This window comes from Bubalus bubalis, chromosome 13, assembly GCF_019923935.1.
Source record: "Bubalus bubalis isolate 160015118507 breed Murrah chromosome 13, NDDB_SH_1, whole genome shotgun sequence".
Lineage (NCBI taxonomy): Eukaryota > Metazoa > Chordata > Mammalia > Artiodactyla > Bovidae > Bubalus > Bubalus bubalis.
Window position 1 is genome coordinate 36892700 of NC_059169.1, and position 17776 is coordinate 36910475.

Here is a 17776-nt window from a genome sequence, read left to right on the forward strand (position 1 = left end):
CTTATCCCGAGCATTTGAGAGAAAAGAGTTGCTTACAAAGGTGAATACTCTGCCTACCCACTTTAGGTCTGACCGACCTGTACAAGAGCATCGCAACGCTTTCATGATTGCGGTGAAACGTAGGTGTGGGGTTGGTATCATTTATGCTGCACATTCATGCGTGACCTGATATTGCCGAAATAGTCTTTATTTCTGAACATTCCAAAACAGCGGTGTACACAGTAACAAATATTAAGTCATATCCCGTAAGAAAGCATTCATTAGTGCAAATGGATTTTGTAAAAGGTCTATCAAAAAGATTTATTTGCTTTAAAATGCATTCATTTCCAGAAGCATTGTTAATAAAACGTTACAGTTTCATCCTCTGTAAAAGTATTGAAAATCAATTGTGGTACAGTAGCAAACATTGCAGGTATTAAGTGCAATGAGCTCATGATGCCATTATAAATATGAAAGCCAGGAATGACAATAAGTTAACAATGAAAACAACAAGACCCATTTCACACTGCTGTCTGGCTGTCTCCTTGCAATGCTTCAGCTTACATTGTGCTCATTCAACAGAAAATTATGTCTCAATTGTGTGATGGATTTTTGCTGATATATCCCTAGAGCTAAAAAAATAGTACCTTACCACAAAAATATTTTTATGGCACAAAATTTAAGTTGTTCCATAGTGGTTCACATAGGTGTAAAAAGAAATAGGCACAAAAAATAAAATTCCTGTAAACTATAAAAAAGTAAATTTCAAAGCATATGTTATATAACCTAGTTGTAAATATGCAATGTATTAAAATACAGAACATGTAATGGGAAGATGTTTAGAACATGTAAGTAAATTGAACAGGTTAAAAAAAAGAAACAAAAACCTCAGATGGCAAAGAAAGCATTATGGATACACCTCAATTCTCTCAAAAAGGATTCAGGTACATTATCAGGTCTACAAAAACGTCCTAGCTCTCAGTGTCACAATACTGCAGCCGCGGATCTGTGAACGTTGCAGTATCTCAGGCAAATATTTAAGTGCAATAATTAGTCTCTGGCGATTGGTCCACTGAAAAACAATGCAGTAAATGTGTTAAAATGCAGAAGGGAAAGAATATCCTGACACCCGCTGTTACCCAGCCAGCTGGGTAACACAACCCTCATTTCCAGTTCTTTCCCACTCCTCAAGGGTACAGAAAACTGCATCAGTAGCAACCGTCTCTCCAGTTTCCATCCCTCAGCGTGCTGAGTGAAGACAGAGGCTTTGGAGGCTGAAGGAAACTGTGAAAGGATTAAAAAAGGAAATGGCTTGTAAGTAAGCCCACAAGTCGTCGCTCTCGCTGGTCTCCCCGCCCCCACCCCAGCAGTGCCAGCGTGCTGGCACTTTCCCATGAGTGCCTTGGGGTTCTGGCCGTCAACACGCCCATCTGCAGGAAAACCCAGTTCCCAGCACGAGTGTTGTATGTGCACAGGCAGATGTGCAACCTAAGTGGAAACCGACCAATATCCTTAAGTGTAGTAAGAGCATTTTAAAACCAGAGAGAAAGATAAACATGACAGAAGAATGGCCTGAAAATATCAGTGGTTGCTTCACTGAAAATTTCTTCATGTAATTCTATTTGTATTCAATCTTTTTTTTTTAATTTTATTTTATTTTTAAACTTTACATAATTGTATTTGTATTCAATCTTACAGATAATCAAGAGATTTGCCTATTATGTTGGCAGTGAATTTTTAAAAAGTGTTAAAACCAATGTTTGCCTAAGTTTGGGGAACCAGACCCTCTATCTGGCAATGACAGCCTATCCAGGAGATTAGTTCAAAGACAGACATCCAAGGACAAATGTACTGTCCACAGGTAACATATGCATCAAACAATGTGATTCTATTCAGTCATGAATGAAACACAGCCCTGCACTGAACTAACACGCACGAAAGTGATTTCTATCTGGATAGTAAGATTATTTACTTTTGTTTTGCAATAGTTTCTAAATTTGCTTTTGATCTGAGCACCTATTACGCATCAGAAAATAAAAACTATACATACCTAATGCATAAATAGAAAAATTTCTTGTTTCCACATCCTTTGCAAACTGTCACCATGGTTCCCCTCCCTCTCCTCCTCCAAATACTAATTTCTTGTAAGAGTTGTATGTATTTACTGCCTCCACTGTCACATCATCTAATTTGTCAACTCACTTTTATGGAATTGTTTTTTAACCATAAAACACTCCAGCAGATCCACTTCAGAAAGGACACAACATGACTGTGAGCTCATTGAACACGTGCCCGGCAAGCAATGTGGAATTTAAAAAATTCTATCTGGAACATACCAAAGTTCCCAACATAAGCTAATAAACCCCAGCTAAACATCACTTTGAGCGACTGGACTGAACTGAACTGAAACGTCACTAAGATGCTTTTTAAATCATGACCGTGGGAGGAGGGTGTGTTGTGTACATGCCTAACATCATTTGTACCCATTCTGATTAAAAAAAGAAAAAGATTGAAAAATACTGAATCCAGAGGCAGGAGGTCACGAGTCAGGCCACAAGGGGAAGAGTAACCGACCAGGGTTAGACAGAGGAAACGTCAGGGTGGTGCCTGGGGCGGTTTCTAACTGCAGACCACGAACAGGGCTATAAGGAAGAACGGACCAAGGCTCTCACCTTCTGACAGGCTGTGCAATTTTGCTTCGAGGCAGGTTACTCCCATTTATTGCCAGTGAAGGTCTTGGAAGTGCGCTGCGGCCCATGATGCCGGAAGCTGCAGCTTTGGTTGGGGTGGGGATCCCCGTGTTGGAGTATAACTGTAAGCTGTTGGATAAGGGCGCGTTACTGCTGCCCTGGACGGTTGGGCTCACGTAGGCCGTGGCTTTAAGAGGCTGCCGCACTGATGCTGGGAAATGTCCCACGCTGTGGATCCTGTGCTGGAGCTGTCCTGGGGACGGAACTAGGAGGAAAGAGAACATGTGCACGTTCACCACTGTCTGCACCTGTGTCGTGCTCAAAGACGCTGATGCTGTCCGAAAGGGTTTTAAATGTACGTATGAAGGTATCTACATACTGGGCCCAGTGTCTTCTGAAACACAATATACATCAAGTGTTATCGTTTAGCAGCTAAGTTGTGCTAATCCAACTCTTTGCAACCCCATGGACTGTAGCACGCCAGGCTAAAGGCACCCAAACGTTAAGCCTAGAACAAAATGAAACTGTGACATGAACACACTCATGTAACCATATCCACATCAGGACAGCAAACACTGCCGGCGCTTCAGCAGCTTCTCACGTATCCTCTCCCAGTCAACACGCCCAACTGACTGTTACTTTCACTTTTATCACCACAGATTTGTTATTCCTATTTTGATCTTCATGTAAATGGAATTACAGAGTATGTTCTCTTCCGTGACTGGCTTCTTTGACTCAACAGTTTTTGAGATGTACCCATATATTTGCATTGCTGTGTGGTATTCCACGGAATGCATGTTAAAATCCATTCTCCTGATGATGCAAAGCTTGGTTACTTCCAAGTCTGGGGTTTTATGAACATTCTTGAATATGCATTGGTGTTCAGATGTATTATATTACAAGTATATTCCAAATTTATAACTATTAGGATAAATGAAGTTATCAAAGCTGCTGAACAGAACATCAAAATAGAAAAAAATCAGTTGTAGTTCTAAATTATCAGTGAACTAAAATTTTAAAAAATGCTACTTATAAAAGCATTTTTAAGATAAAATACTTAGGAATAAACTTAACTACAGCTGTATTAAACCTCTATACAGGAAGCTACAAAACTTTGACAGATAAGATCTAAGTAAATGAGGGGATATTCCATGTTAATGAATTAGAAAACTAATATTGTTAAGATACCAATTCTAAAATTTATCTACAGATTAAATGAAATTTCAAAAAGTATATCATTTGAAATGAAACTCCAGAAGAGTTATTTCAGGAAGGCAGTCCTATTAGTCCCATTAACTCTCCTACACACAAGACAGATAACTACATTGAGTTTAAAAAGAAACAACAGAGAAACTAGTCAAGATTAATAGACACAATCCTAATTTTACAAATGAGAAAATAAGGATCAGAAAGGATACACAGTTTCCCATGCATTTATGACTAAGAAAACACCCAGACTCGAGCTGTTGCCTGCAAATCTAGTGTCTTCCTTCTGGAGTTGCCTCTCCAACCTTCTCTGTTCACTTTGTTCACTCCAGAAGGCACACCAGTCCAGAACTAGCTCTTCATGAAACAAACACATGATGTTTATATACATGCATGATGTATAAAGGATATTTGCTTAGGGATCAAAGTCAACGAGAACAGAGTCCTGAGATCTGAAACAAGTTCACGACTGACCCTCTCTTACACATTAACACTCAAGTTCTTTTGTTTTCTCTCATTATTATGCTTGAGTTACACACAATGATTTTTCTGTTTTCTTCATTTCTTTATGTTTATTAATTGCAATTCTTCTATAAAGAAGAATTTCCCCTCTTCTCCATTTATTCAATTAAGTATGAAGCTATGATTATTTAATCTATGGGTTATAATCTTTTAATACAATCATTTATTCTGTGGCTCAATCTGTCGCAGGTTTGGTCTCTGGTAGTTTCATCAAGCTGTTTCCTGTATCCTTTTGACATGCTCTCATCATTTTTTCAGGACTTCCATCAAGCCTTTCCATTGTTTGTAGGGTATGTTCTATTCTGGGTTACTTACATTTTTCTGGCACTCAAACTGTGCTACTGATCCACACCGAATTAGAGTTTACAAAAACTCCTCACCATCACCCTGTTTGCTACTGTCACGACTGTATTTTCCCCTTCTATGTTTATACTGTTGACTTTTATACTCAAGCACAGAACTTCTATCTCAGTTAAATTTCATCATGATGTATTTGGCCATCTGCCCTAACCTCCTGACATAAAATTAGAAAGCAGTCCTCAGTTTCCCACCATTAGTTCCTAGGCCATCTTCTGTGTCTTTACACAAGCCTTTAATTCAAATATTAACAGATGAAGCCCTAATATCCAGCCCTACAGCGTTCATTTATACATTTGTTCAAACATCTCCTGAGAGCTCAATGTGCCCAGCAGCAAGTCAGGTGCTGGGGACGGAAAGTCAGATGAACTATGGTCCACGCCCATACAGTAAGCTAGTATGGAAGATGAACATAACGACAGTACAGTGTGACACAATGAATGACACAAGCAGCAACCAAACACCTGACCCATTCTCAACAGGTGGAGGAACCTGGGGTAGTTTATCAGGGGCACCAAGGAGTCTGCTGGGTGGAAACCTAAGACATCTGGTTGATGGTGCTCGGCCACACACTTGGCCTTCCAGGTCTGGGAACATCAATACTGGGCCTGCGGCCTTGAATCTGCCTCCCAGGGGTCAGTCTTGGACTTAACCCTGACTACCCATACAGGTCGGAGAAGGCAATGGCACCCCACTCCAGCATGCTTGCCTGGAAAATCCCATGGATGGAGGAGCCTGGTGAACTGCAGTCCATGGGGTCGCTAAGAGTCAGACACGACTGAGCGACTTCACTTTCATTTTCACTTTCATGCACTGGAGAAGGAAATGGCAACCCACTCCAGTGTTCTTGCCTGGAGAATCCCAGGGACGGGGGAGCCTGGCGGGCTGCCGTCTATGGGGTCGCACAGAGTTGGACACGACCGAAGCGACTTAGCAGCAGCAGCAGCAACCCATACAGGCAGCATTAGTGGGGGGTAGGGAACCTGGAGCCAAGACATCCCAACACAAAATGAGAACACAAAAATGCTAGACTGTACTCTCACCACGCTCCTCATCACTGGGTAAAACATTCAGAGAATGAAAGACTGTGGGCAAACTGCAATGAAGTAGGCAAATCCTACTCTTCAGTCACACTAGAACTTCATTTGCTCCGGGAAAGCTATGGACTGATGCAAAACAAGACCACGGTAAGAGCTGCACAGAATAGCTGTGCTTTCCTCTGAGTAAACATATCAAGTGCACAGCTAGAAAGAGGCAGGACCGCACAGAAAACATTTTTGTATGATGAGTAGAGAGATCAATCACCATTCAGGGCTTCTACTTCTATCCTTAGGTATAAAGGCTAACATACAATTTGCTAATTATTAATTGGTAACATATAATTTGCTAATTATTAACAGGCACTGGTGAAAATACTTAATGGTGAAATACAAAATAAAAGTCAAAAGGATAACTTTCTCTGTAGTGTTCAGAGAAAGAAAGAAAAATGAAATAGTAAGATATTTTCCTAATGGTGTTATAACTAACTGAAAATTACCAAAAAACCTGTCATACTTACTACAAGACTGTATTCTTGAAATTCCATTTGCAGCTCCATGCAAGCTTGAGTCAAAACTCTGACTATTCCGCACGGTGACTGGAGAACTCCCATTGCTACTAACAGTGGTTGTACTTGGCATCCGAGCCAGGTTAGGCATACTTCTTCGGAGCTTGTCTAGAAAAGTATTTTACTGTGTTAAAAAAAATCACTACATTTATGCTGATTAACATACTAGATTTCAAAAGTAAATACAAAGAGAAATCATGTTTTGTTCAATGACAAACAAATTATCATACGTGTTATGAACTCTAAGAAGCTAACTGATTACCCCTCGTATAGGGAGACACTTATTATCTTCAGAAAGGCTCCACCAAACAAACAGCTAATGGAAAGCAATTTTTCTTTAAAAAAAGGGAGGGATTAGCTAGTCAATTAGCTGTCTGTTCTTAGATAAAATTATATCGAAATGAGGTTAGACAATAATCTTACAGCCATGAACATTAAAAAAAAAACCTAGAAATTGTTACATGTTAGTTAAAAAAAACACCTAGAGGTGTCAAACCAACTATTACTGAAACTTTTGGTAGAACATCAAAAAGGAAGAAATTCTTAAAATTCTAACTTGAGATGTTTTGAGATAGCCACTCATCACATCAACATGATCACATTAACTTCTGGAAAGTTTTAAGGGTCATGAGTATGCCACCAAACCTTTGGAGACTTCAGACACTTCCCTTTCTTTTTCTTGCTGAACACACCTTCTACCACCAAGAGGCAGCAGAGAGTAAGCCACACACAGACCTCGATGAATTTTAATTCAGCCATGAAGCAACTTAGCACGTATGCACACACAAGGCTGTAGTTCTACAACGTAGACAGCTTTCTCTTTATTAATACCACGCCCGCCAAGCCAACATATATGTATCAGGTCATTCAAGCTCAGAAAACAGATATATTTGAATACTAAGCAAAAACCCATTCAAGGACAAACCTGATTCCTTTTTCTCTCCTTCACACAGACACAGCTCCATCTACATCACTTAGATCCCTGAAGTCACCTAATCTAAAAAGGGGTGTTAGCTTCCAAGCTTCACCTCCCTTCTTCCTCAACTCCAAGTCCTGTCAATTCTGCCTCGTAAATATTTAACACATCTCCCTCTACCATCCTAGCACAGACCTCTTGATCTGTCATCCACATTTTCACAGAATCGTCTTAACAGGTTTCTGTGCACCCTGTCTGTTCCTCCCCACCTTCCATATAGCTGGGGACTTCCAGCCACTTCCTAAAACCCTCCAATTGCTCCTCTTCCCCTTCTTCTGAAAGCCCAAGCTCCTGGGCTGAGCAAAGACCCTTCCAAGGTGTGGTCCCTGCAGACCTCTCCACCCTCACCTCCTGCTGCCCCTGCCTCACAGCCTGCTCGCCAACCAGAGTGAACCACAGGGTTTCCAAATACTTCACATGTCCCTGCATCCGTGAGCATGCTGGTCCTTCCTCTTGGACACCATTCCTCATTTTATGGACTGAATGAATAAACGCATATTTATGCTATACAGTGGGCTTCCCTTATGACTCAGCTGGTAAAGAATGTGCCTGCAATGTGGGAGACCTGGTTCGATCCCTGCGTTGTGAAGAGCCCCTGGAGAAGGGAACGGCTACCCACTCCCCATTCTGACCTGGAAAATTTCACGGACTGTATAGTGCATGGGGTCGCAAAGAGTCAGACACTGCTGAGCAACTTTCACTCACTCATAGTATACAATGTGTTAGGCGAGTTTCCAACTCTCAGTGGGATTATAGTCTAGACCATTGTTTCTCAATCTATTCTTCTATTATCCATCTTTAGGGATCCATTAAGGAATAAAGGCAGCAGCCAGTTACCCACCAAACATCTAAAGCTAACCTTCCCGTCAATACAGGTCCTCAGGCTAACACCACCATGTCGCTGATCACCCTCCTCCCCCGCCAAATCCTAAAAATTACAGTTAGCAAATGTTCTATAAGATTTAATCATTTATCATGCCTAGCAAACTACTCAAAATACAGTAGTCCCTCCCTTTCTTAATAGCAGGTGATACGTTTCAAGACCCTAGGGAATGCCTGAATCCATCAATAGTATTAATACATAGTACTGAACTTTATAAAGCTTCCCTGGTGGCTCAGATGGTAAAGTATATGCCTGCAGTGCAGGAGACCCAGATTCAATCCCTGGATTAGGAAGATCCCCTGGAGAAGGGAATGGCAACCCACTCCAGCATTCTTGCCTAGAGAATGCCATGGACAGAGGAGTCTGGCGGGCTACAGTCATGGAGTCACAAAGAGTCAGACACCACTGAGTGACTAACACACACACTGAACCTTAGGATGTTTCTCCTGCACAGGTACTGACGGGCAGGTAGTATGCAGAGCCTGGATACACCTGACAAAGAGAGGACGCGTGTCCCACCTGGGACACAGCAGGAAGGCACAAGATTTCCTCACAGTACTCAGGACAGCGCACGCTTTAAAACTTACAACTCTATATTTCTGGAATTTTCCATTTAACATTTTCAGACTGCAGATGACCATGGGTAACCGAAGTCACAGGTAAGGAGGGACTACTGAGTGCTCCTTTTAATCCCATGAGCCCCAGAAATATTCCAAGGACTTTGAAGAGCCATCCCTTTTGAACCCAAGCAGTGTAGGAGCTATGGAAATAGTTAAGTATTACCACATATTTCTGTTTTATTTTTAATTAAATTAGATCAGTATTATAACAATTGTTTTCTTCCATCTACATTATTTTAATAATTTAGAAAAATAATCGATAGATTAGCTTCCAAGTTACAACTCTTATTCTACAATTTTGTTTAAATAATACTGTGGTAACAAATGAAGATTCAGATATCTGCGCCATATTAGTAAAAGTTTAAAAAAAAATGGAGATGAGCATACAACCTTTACTTTTTAGCACTTTTAACTTTGTCAGCAATTTTTGTTTCAGGAGAAATGGTCATCATTTCATTGATTCCTTATAACAAACTTAGGTTAAAGGATTACATGTTACGTGAAGGAGAATGTATATCAGATGACTTGATACCTGAGTTTTCTAAGAAAGGGATGTTACTTGTCTACATTTTGTAACCAAATGAATGAAAACTCAGAGACATGGGAGACAGGGAAAGGTGTAAGTGGTAGGCCGGACTGGCAACTCAGCGGCTGCCAGCCTTCAGAGCTTGTGTGCTCAGCCACCAAGTTGATCAGCCAGACGTTCAATCCAGAGAACTGCTGTTATCTTCCATTTCCTTTGCATGGAGAGACCAGCCCTTTTAGAGAAATAAAACTACCACAGTCAGACATCAGGCTGAGATATGTTTCCATTTTCCTAATAGGAACCATCGTAACACAGGTTTATGTAAACCTAGTCCTTTTCATAATGGTGTTGAATGTAAGTTAACACCACTTTTCTAAGGGGGAAAAATGATCCCACTGACAATACTAATCAAGATGCAGAGGGAGCATCTACTGGATAGGCAGGATGTGACAAAAAAAAAAAAAAAACCCTTCATGGGAACAACTCTGGGTGCTCTCTCCCGCAGTTTTAATGATCCGGTAGTTACTGTCTTTGGTATTATGAGCTTTAATAAATTGGTCATCAGTGGCAGTCACTTTACCTACCACAGTTTTCTTTTAGATTTGAAATCTGAAAGTATTAAACAGAGATAAGTTCTAACTATTAAACCTTAAATATGTTCAAATGATCTCTCAATTAGCATGAAAATTACAAGTACAGAGGAAGATAAAGTAAAAACTTTGTACATGCTGGCAGGTGATGACTAGTACAATTTGTATCTGCTGCCCTTGCAACATTTTTAAATAACTTGCTTAAATGATCATTTCTGGGCCCAGGTGTGAGAAATGGTACTATATAATAATTCAAAAATATAAGTCTATAAATATGGCTTGTTTCTCCTTACGCTACAGGATTTGTGTGTGAGGGTTGGACTGATCATTATCGTAAAAACATACCAGGCTAAAATATCACATGATTATTCTCCATATAGTTCTTGGCAGTCATGATCTATAACTCCTGGGAGTGAGGAAGGAAGATAAATGATGAAGAGGGAGGTAGAAAAAAAATACAAAAGAGAATAACATATATTCCAACCCTCTGTGTTGACATCAGGACACATCACCTTGCTGTTACCACACACAACCTCAGCCTCCATATCCGCACTGCTGTGCAGACCTAACTCTAGATGTCAAGAAGTCAGGGGAAAGCACACCCCAGCATCCCCTAGGTCTCCACGTGCACGAGCAGCAGCCTCGCCAAGCACCGTCGTCCAGGCTCACCATCCAGCGCTCTGAGCCAAAGGCAGGTGGGGAGAGACGAGGGGTTTCAAGAAAGACAAGGGAGGGTGCAGCTCTGTGCCTCCAACTCTATGAAGCTCTTCCACGAGCCCCTCAACTCCCACAACCCTGCCGCACTATACTTATACCAGGCGCAACGTAAAGATGCTTCCCATTTCTGACTCCATCTGTTACATCACAGAGGTTTTCTTGAAGCTGTAAATCTCTAAGTCTGAGACACGTAATCAAAAGCAGATCAATCAGAGACTTAAGTGTACATCAACTGAACTGGTAAGGCCTTGAGGCTGTACTTAAGTTCACCTTGGAAACATTTACCCATTATTTACACTGACCTTAAAATCTATTTCTTGGCCACAAAGGAAAGATCTAAGCATATCAGATACCAAAATGGCATACAACCTACCTCCTCCATTGGTCCTATTTGGCTGCTGATCTGGAGTCTGGATTTGAGGTGAATAATACTGTTGCTGCTGGTAATTATTTGAAGGAAAATACTGGGAACTGGGGCTCCTCCTACACTCCCGAATGCTGGAGAAAGTCTGTGAATGGGGTATTCCTCTTTGGAAAGGGGAACATCTTGGAAGACGGGGCTGAGGTGGTGGCAAATGATCGAATTCCTCCTCGTCCTCCAGGCTGAATCGATCATATTCTTGATCACTACATGTCCCTTTTTTTCCTGAATTCAGTGACACACTGGAGCTGTGTCTCGACACAGATGCTGAAGTAGAAGCATAGTCTTGCCTGAGACCTGTAAGAACAACAGGAAATACTATTACCTTAGGAGGCATTTCAGTTTGGCTTAATTATTGAGTTCTAGTTCATCAAATATTGCAGGAAAATTCATGCCAAGCGCACGATTCAAATGGAGACCCGCTGTCTTGCTCTTAGTTTATTAAAACCCAAGAAAATAGACACATTTACCTACCAAACAGACAGCTAATACTAGACTATCCTGTTTTAGGGGGAAAAAAAACTGCCCTAATTCCAGGGATGATTAAATACATGGCTCCAGTTCATCAATCAGTGTCTGTCAATATCCCTAAGCAATTCCTAATGAAATCTGGAGAGATGCTTAGGAAGGGTGCTTAGGAAAACCTATTCATCATCATTAGGAGCAGTTAACTGTGAGTTAAGACAATTCAAAAAATCAACTCTCTGCCCATGTAGGCGCTCCTTCTGCTACCCACCCCAGCTTTCAAAGTCAAAGGAAAGTTCAAAACCTAAGGCACAATATTTTCCTAACAAGGTCACTTCTCTTGTTCTTTTTGTTACTAATATTACCTTTTTCAAAGCATGCTGACACTTCAAAACTTCAGTAGTTTCTGGGGTCATCCTCAGTGACAGTCATCTAAAAACAGTCAACCTGCAAGTCTCTACTTATTTATCTCACTGCCAACTCACAACTTTTTTAAAGTGGCCTGTGCCTGACTACTTAACTCCTGAGGCTGACATCTCATCTCTCAGCTGCCTATTTTTTAGAAAGAGTTACTGTCAGTTTACTGTTACAGAATATAAAATAATCACTTTTCCTTTCAAAATGTTATCTTATTTAATCCTGCACAAGAAATATAGTGTTTCTCATAGCAGCCTTGCTCAATTCTAAAAGCAGGAAACTGTTTTTGCCCAAATGATACTTGGCTATTTCTATTTATGTTGGCCTGAGAAGCTAACTCCAAAATAAGCTTAGCCCAGTTCTGTGATCTACATCTTCTTTTGCTTTTTGATACCATTAATACCATGGAAGTCGTTCACTCTCAGATTACTTGCTGTAACTTTATTGCACAACCATTTCCAATTATCCTCTAAACTGTCCCATTTCTAATTATCTCCTCTTCCATAATTATCTATCTTAAGAAATGTATGTTTTTTATTGAAATATAGTTAACGTACAATGTTTTGTTAATTTCTACTGCATGGCAAAGTGATTCTTTTTCATTATGGCTCATCTCAGGATACTGAGATAGTTCCCTCTGCTATACAGCAGGTTCTTGTTCTTTATCCACTCTATATATATTAAAAAGTTTGCATCTGAGAAGGCATTTTTAGTTGAATTTTTATTAAGATAACTGCACACTCACATGTAGTTCTTGGGAATAACAGAGATTTTTTGTGCACTTTGCCCACTTTCCCTTGATGGTATCACTGTGCAAAATCATAGCATAAAAGGACAACTAAAATACTGGCAGTTATACAAACCCATCTGATTCGGATTTTCCCAGTATTATTTATATATATGTACATGTGTTCGTATTAAATTCTATACAATTTTATCACCTGTAGACTGGTATAACTACCACCACACTCCAAACTGCTACAGGCTCCCCAAATCCCTCATGCTGCCCTCTTATAACCATGCCCACCTCCCTCCTGAGAGCCCACATCATGTCCCATGTCCCTGAGCCCAACAGTCACTATTATGCCATCCATTTCTAAAATGTCATTCCAAAATGTTATCTAAAGGGAATTATACAGTATGCAAACTGGGGCATCTTTTTCACTCAGCATAATTCCCTGGAGATACACCCAAGATGGTATGTCTATCAGACTTTCTTCTTTCTTCTTGCTGAGTAGTACTCCACAGTATGGAGGTATCCCAGCTTGATGGCCACTTATTATTGAAGGACATCAGAGATCATTCTGGTTTTTAGCTATTATTATAAATAAAGCTGCTATGAACATTCATGTACATATTTTTGTGTTTTTGAACACAAGTTTCCATCGTTCTAGGATAAATGCCCAAGAATACGATGTGCTGGGCCTTATAGAAATGGCAGTTACTCTAAGAAACTGGCACACTGTTTCCACAGTGGCTCTACTGGCAATGTTTTTACATCCACGTATTTTGGCTGGAGTATATCTCAATATTTTACAATGGTCATGAGACTGAGAAGCACTTAATTAATTGCTCCACCTCCAGAGTAGGATGGTATAAGAGAAAGAATAGAACTGTTTGCCCATTACCTGGGGGAGAAATGCCTGAAATCTTAGATTTCAAGTAGAAGCCTCTAGTGTAAGACATTTTCTAGTTTAAAAAGAGGAACATACTTTCTTCTTGCAGACGAGCCATGATCTGAACATCTGTGAGGTCCTGTAACTTGTATCCCATGGAGATAGAATCATCTTCCAGCTCGGAAGTACTCAGCTCACTGTCTATGGATGACTGGGGACTGAGAGGGGAGCCCCTGGATGTGTAACCTAAAAACAAGGAAACACGTTTGTTATTAACTCTAAAGAACTGATATCTGTAAGTGCTTTACAGTTTATACATCAACAGTCAGCAAATCAAGGCATTCTCCAATCAAAGGACACAGAGTGGCCGATGGATATATAAAAAAAGAAAAAAAAAGAGACTCCTCTGTATTTTTCCTGTTTTCATAAGTCACCAAAAAAAATGACCAGCACTGTGACAAGACAATGGCAAGACAATATGCATGTTTTCACGTGTTTGTAATTCATATACACAAAACCACTCATTTTCTGTTTTTCAAATTGAGTTTTTATAGTTCAAAAAACCACTCTCTGCTGTACACTACAAAAAACTATCAAGAAGGTAGATTTCAGTAGATTTCACGTTACGTGTATTTTTTACCACCATAAGACAAGAAAAATCAATCATGCTAAACCTGCATCCTATTAGCTTAACTATATACCTACAGGCATTAAGAGGCACATGCTGTACACGTCCAATTAATAATAAGACACGCCTGTTGCTGGTAATAATGGATTATATATTTTAAAATAAATTTTAATCTGGTACATTTTTTAAACGGGTGCAAACAGCAGTGCCATACATGGATAAGAATATCATACATAAAAGGCACATGTCCACACAAAAGCACACACAAAACCTTCATAAACCTTGACCACTCTATCTGTGATGACAGAGTCCCCACAGGAGACTAGAAGTCACTCATGAAAGTAAGTAGTGACTTGAGATAAGACAACCAAGGAAGAAAGGACCCAAGAGAGAAAATTATAAGAATGGAATCACACCAGTGCTCAAACAATGAAGAAACTGTTGAGACGGCCATCACATAAAAAGCTACTATGACTATTCTTTCTATATAACCCTGACTTAAAAAGTGATCAAAAAGTTTTTAAACAAGATATAAAAGTCTTATCATCTTCAACCATAATGAAATTACCTCTATTTTGTTCGACATTTAATTTTAAAAGCACATTTGGAAGTACATATATGTAATATACACATTTGATAAGGAGGGAAAGCTGCCTGCTATACAAAATGAAGAGCAGATTAATGATATTAAAGTATAAATTAATGCTAGCCTTTTTCGAACAAAGTAGGTATGCAGCAAACTCCCCATCATGATAAAATTACCCTCGAGCTTTGCAATGAAAGGTGGATTATTTTTTAAGCTGTGTTTGGTGACCGATTCACAAAGTAAGCAGCTAATCAAGAAGTTGAAATATTACCTGTTCTTTCAGGTGTTAGTATTGCTTTATTTGAGGTTTTAGAGAAGCTGGGAGTATTAATGCCATTGCTATAAGGGCTGAGTCTCGCCACAGGACTATAAGGAAAAGCCAGTGAGACATTTGAAGGGAAGAGACTTCGCCATCGGCTGGCTGTCACAGAAGCAGAAAATAAACAGCAGCAGTTAGCCATACAGAAGCAAACGTGGACTGGTCAGAGAGAGAAAGGGAAGAGGTTAAAAAAAATGAAGAGACACAGCAACTTTTCACTCTTAACTGCCTCTCATTTATCTTGGGGAAAAATATGTAAAAATGGGCTATTTGTGAATAAGGGTCCTATTTCTACCACCATGAAGAACAAACCAATCAGAAGGACCTTGATCACAGTCAGTATGTCTATGTAACAGTGAAAATTTGTCTTGAATTTCCTCATTATGAATGTTTTCTGTTTTTCTATTTCTGCACAAAAAACTTAAATGTTTTAATAATATAAAATGTTAAGGTCAAAAGAAAAACTCAAAGCAATTTATCTTTATAATTACAGAAACAGTTCTTTTAATATTAACTGTTAATGGTCCTATAGTTTTTTCCTAAGGTTTATTTTCAATCCATTTAATATTAACATAAATATTTTTATGAAAACTTGTTCATGGATTATGGAAGAAACTTAAAATGACTACCACATTTCTGAATGGGCTTGAGGCCAAAACAAATTTTATGGAAAAATGATCTATAAAAATACCACAAGCGTGTATATACACCAAAACTTACTGATAGTTATTTTTGATAGCAGGCATAGAGATAATTGATAATCTGTTGGATTTTTTTCTTCATAAAAAAATATTTTCCAAATTTTCTGCACTGAACATGTTATTTACGTAACTTTTAAAGGTAGGATTACACATATTATTAATTTAATACTATAAAATACGGAAGAAAGGAAATGGCAACCCACTCCAGTATTCTTGCCTGGGGAACTTCACGGACAAAGAAGCTGGGTGGGCTACAGTCCATGGGGTCGCGACGAGTCGGACACAACTTAGCAGCTGAACAGGCAAGGAACAAGGAGGAATGTACCTGCATGGGCAGGTGATCTAACTGTACATTATCTCACACGTCCTAATTAACATATTTCCCTTCTCCATAAAAAATATAAATTAAATTAAGTTTCACTTTAAGCAGTAACTTGGTTATATTTGCTGGGAATCTGACAAAACTTGAAGAAACATGTATAAAAAGGACTGCTCTGAAATGCACTCCCCAGGACACTTTTAATGAGCGATGCTAATGAGCAAATAGCTGAAAAGTTTTCAAAAATGGGGGGCAGTGGGGTGGAAAAGAAGAAGCTGTGGGCTGTGGGCAGGCAAGAAACTTAACGAGCTTCAATCCCAGGGCTGGTGAGGTCCTTGCAAAATATCACCAAGGTTATTTACAAGAGGAAAATGCTTCCTGTTACTTCAGCAAGAATTATTGAGAAATAGTACATCCCATATGAACAACTACAGAAGTACCTGTTCCCTATGTAGTTGGAAGAACTAGCTGAGGAATTTGCATTCAGCAATTCCGTTTTCAGAATCCACACTTTTCAAGAACTGGACTCTGCCAGGAAGCCACGTTCCTGGTTGACACCAGTCACGACCCTTATCCAACATGCAATTCTCTGGGGGTTAAGGAGTCCTTCCCAACCTGCCCAGAGCAGAGATGTACAGAGCTGGTTTTCCTTGCCCTAAACCACCAGATATGTAAACTGAGCCCCAGATACACTGAGAGATAGCAGTTAAGATGCAACACCCACTATGCAGTTTGTTTCATACCTTCAAAGTTGCTCATTAACAATTCTATACTAAAGAAAAAAGAAACACCCAACTTCTCTTTGTGACTGCTCACCTGCTTAACAGATGATGTTCTGTCACACCAGTCTGATCACTCACCAGATTACAGTGACTGCGTGTTCTCACCCACAGATGCAGGCGACAACGCATCACAACTAAACAGCATTCATTACTCTGCACAATGACTTCTGTGACCCAGCCACCCAGCATAATGGCACAGTGATTGTGGCTATGACAGCAAGATCCCAACTAAGAACACAATTAGCATCTATTGCGAGAAAGAAAGCCCTGCATTGTCCTCTCGGCATGGAGGATTTTAAGAAAAGGGAGGAGAACTGTTGCGGAGGCGAGCAAACAAAACAATGATGTTGTATTAGTGCCCAGGTTGTGGTGGAGGAGGAGAGGGGAGGACAGTGGAAGCCACTGCATCCCAGTTATTCTTCACTCTGTAGCTGAAGAACTGGAACAACTTTAACGGGAAGCATTTTCATAGAGATTAGAAACAAACAAAAGAACTTTTCACAAGGCAGTTTTGCTTTTTCCAATTAATTTAATGGATTTTCTGCATATAAGGATGTCAAATTATTTGAGAGGCTTAATATGATGATCAGAATGACCCTAAGAATCTACATATGGATATGAGAGTTGGACCATAAAAAAACCCGAGTGTCCAAGGACTGATGCTTTTGAACTGTGATTTTGGAGAAGACTCTTGAGGGTCCCTTGGACCGCAAGGAGATCAAACCAGTCAATCCTAAAGGAAATAAGTCCTAAAAGCTCCAACACTTTGGCCACCTGATGCAAAGAACTGACTCATTGGAAAAGACCCTGATGCTGGGAAAGATTGAAGGCAGAAGGAGAAGGAGATGAC

At 39.9% G+C, this 17776-nt stretch overlaps 1 protein-coding gene across 5 annotated transcripts in view; it reads right to left on the bottom strand.

Moving 5' to 3' along the window:
* SLAIN1 (SLAIN motif family member 1) overlaps positions 1–17776 on the bottom strand; it is a 56984-nt gene that overhangs the window by 3521 nt on the left and 35687 nt on the right. For 2 of the 5 annotated variants that reach the window (XM_006076472.4, XM_044927190.2), the window contains 6 exons: positions 15077–15226; positions 13688–13837; positions 11046–11390; positions 6313–6468; positions 2652–2934; positions 167–1263 (listed from right to left, as the gene is read on the bottom strand). In XM_006076472.4, the coding sequence (XP_006076534.3) occupies positions 1188–1263; positions 2652–2934; positions 6313–6468; positions 11046–11390; positions 13688–13837; positions 15077–15226 (1160 nt within the window). In that variant the 3' untranslated portion in view covers positions 167–1187. Of the gene's footprint in view, positions 1–166; positions 1264–2651; positions 2935–6312; positions 6469–11045; positions 11391–13687; positions 13838–15076; positions 15227–16960; positions 17087–17776 lie in introns of those variants that run through there. The other 3 variants (XM_044927192.2, XM_044927191.2, XM_025262712.3) reach the window with 3 other exon arrangements.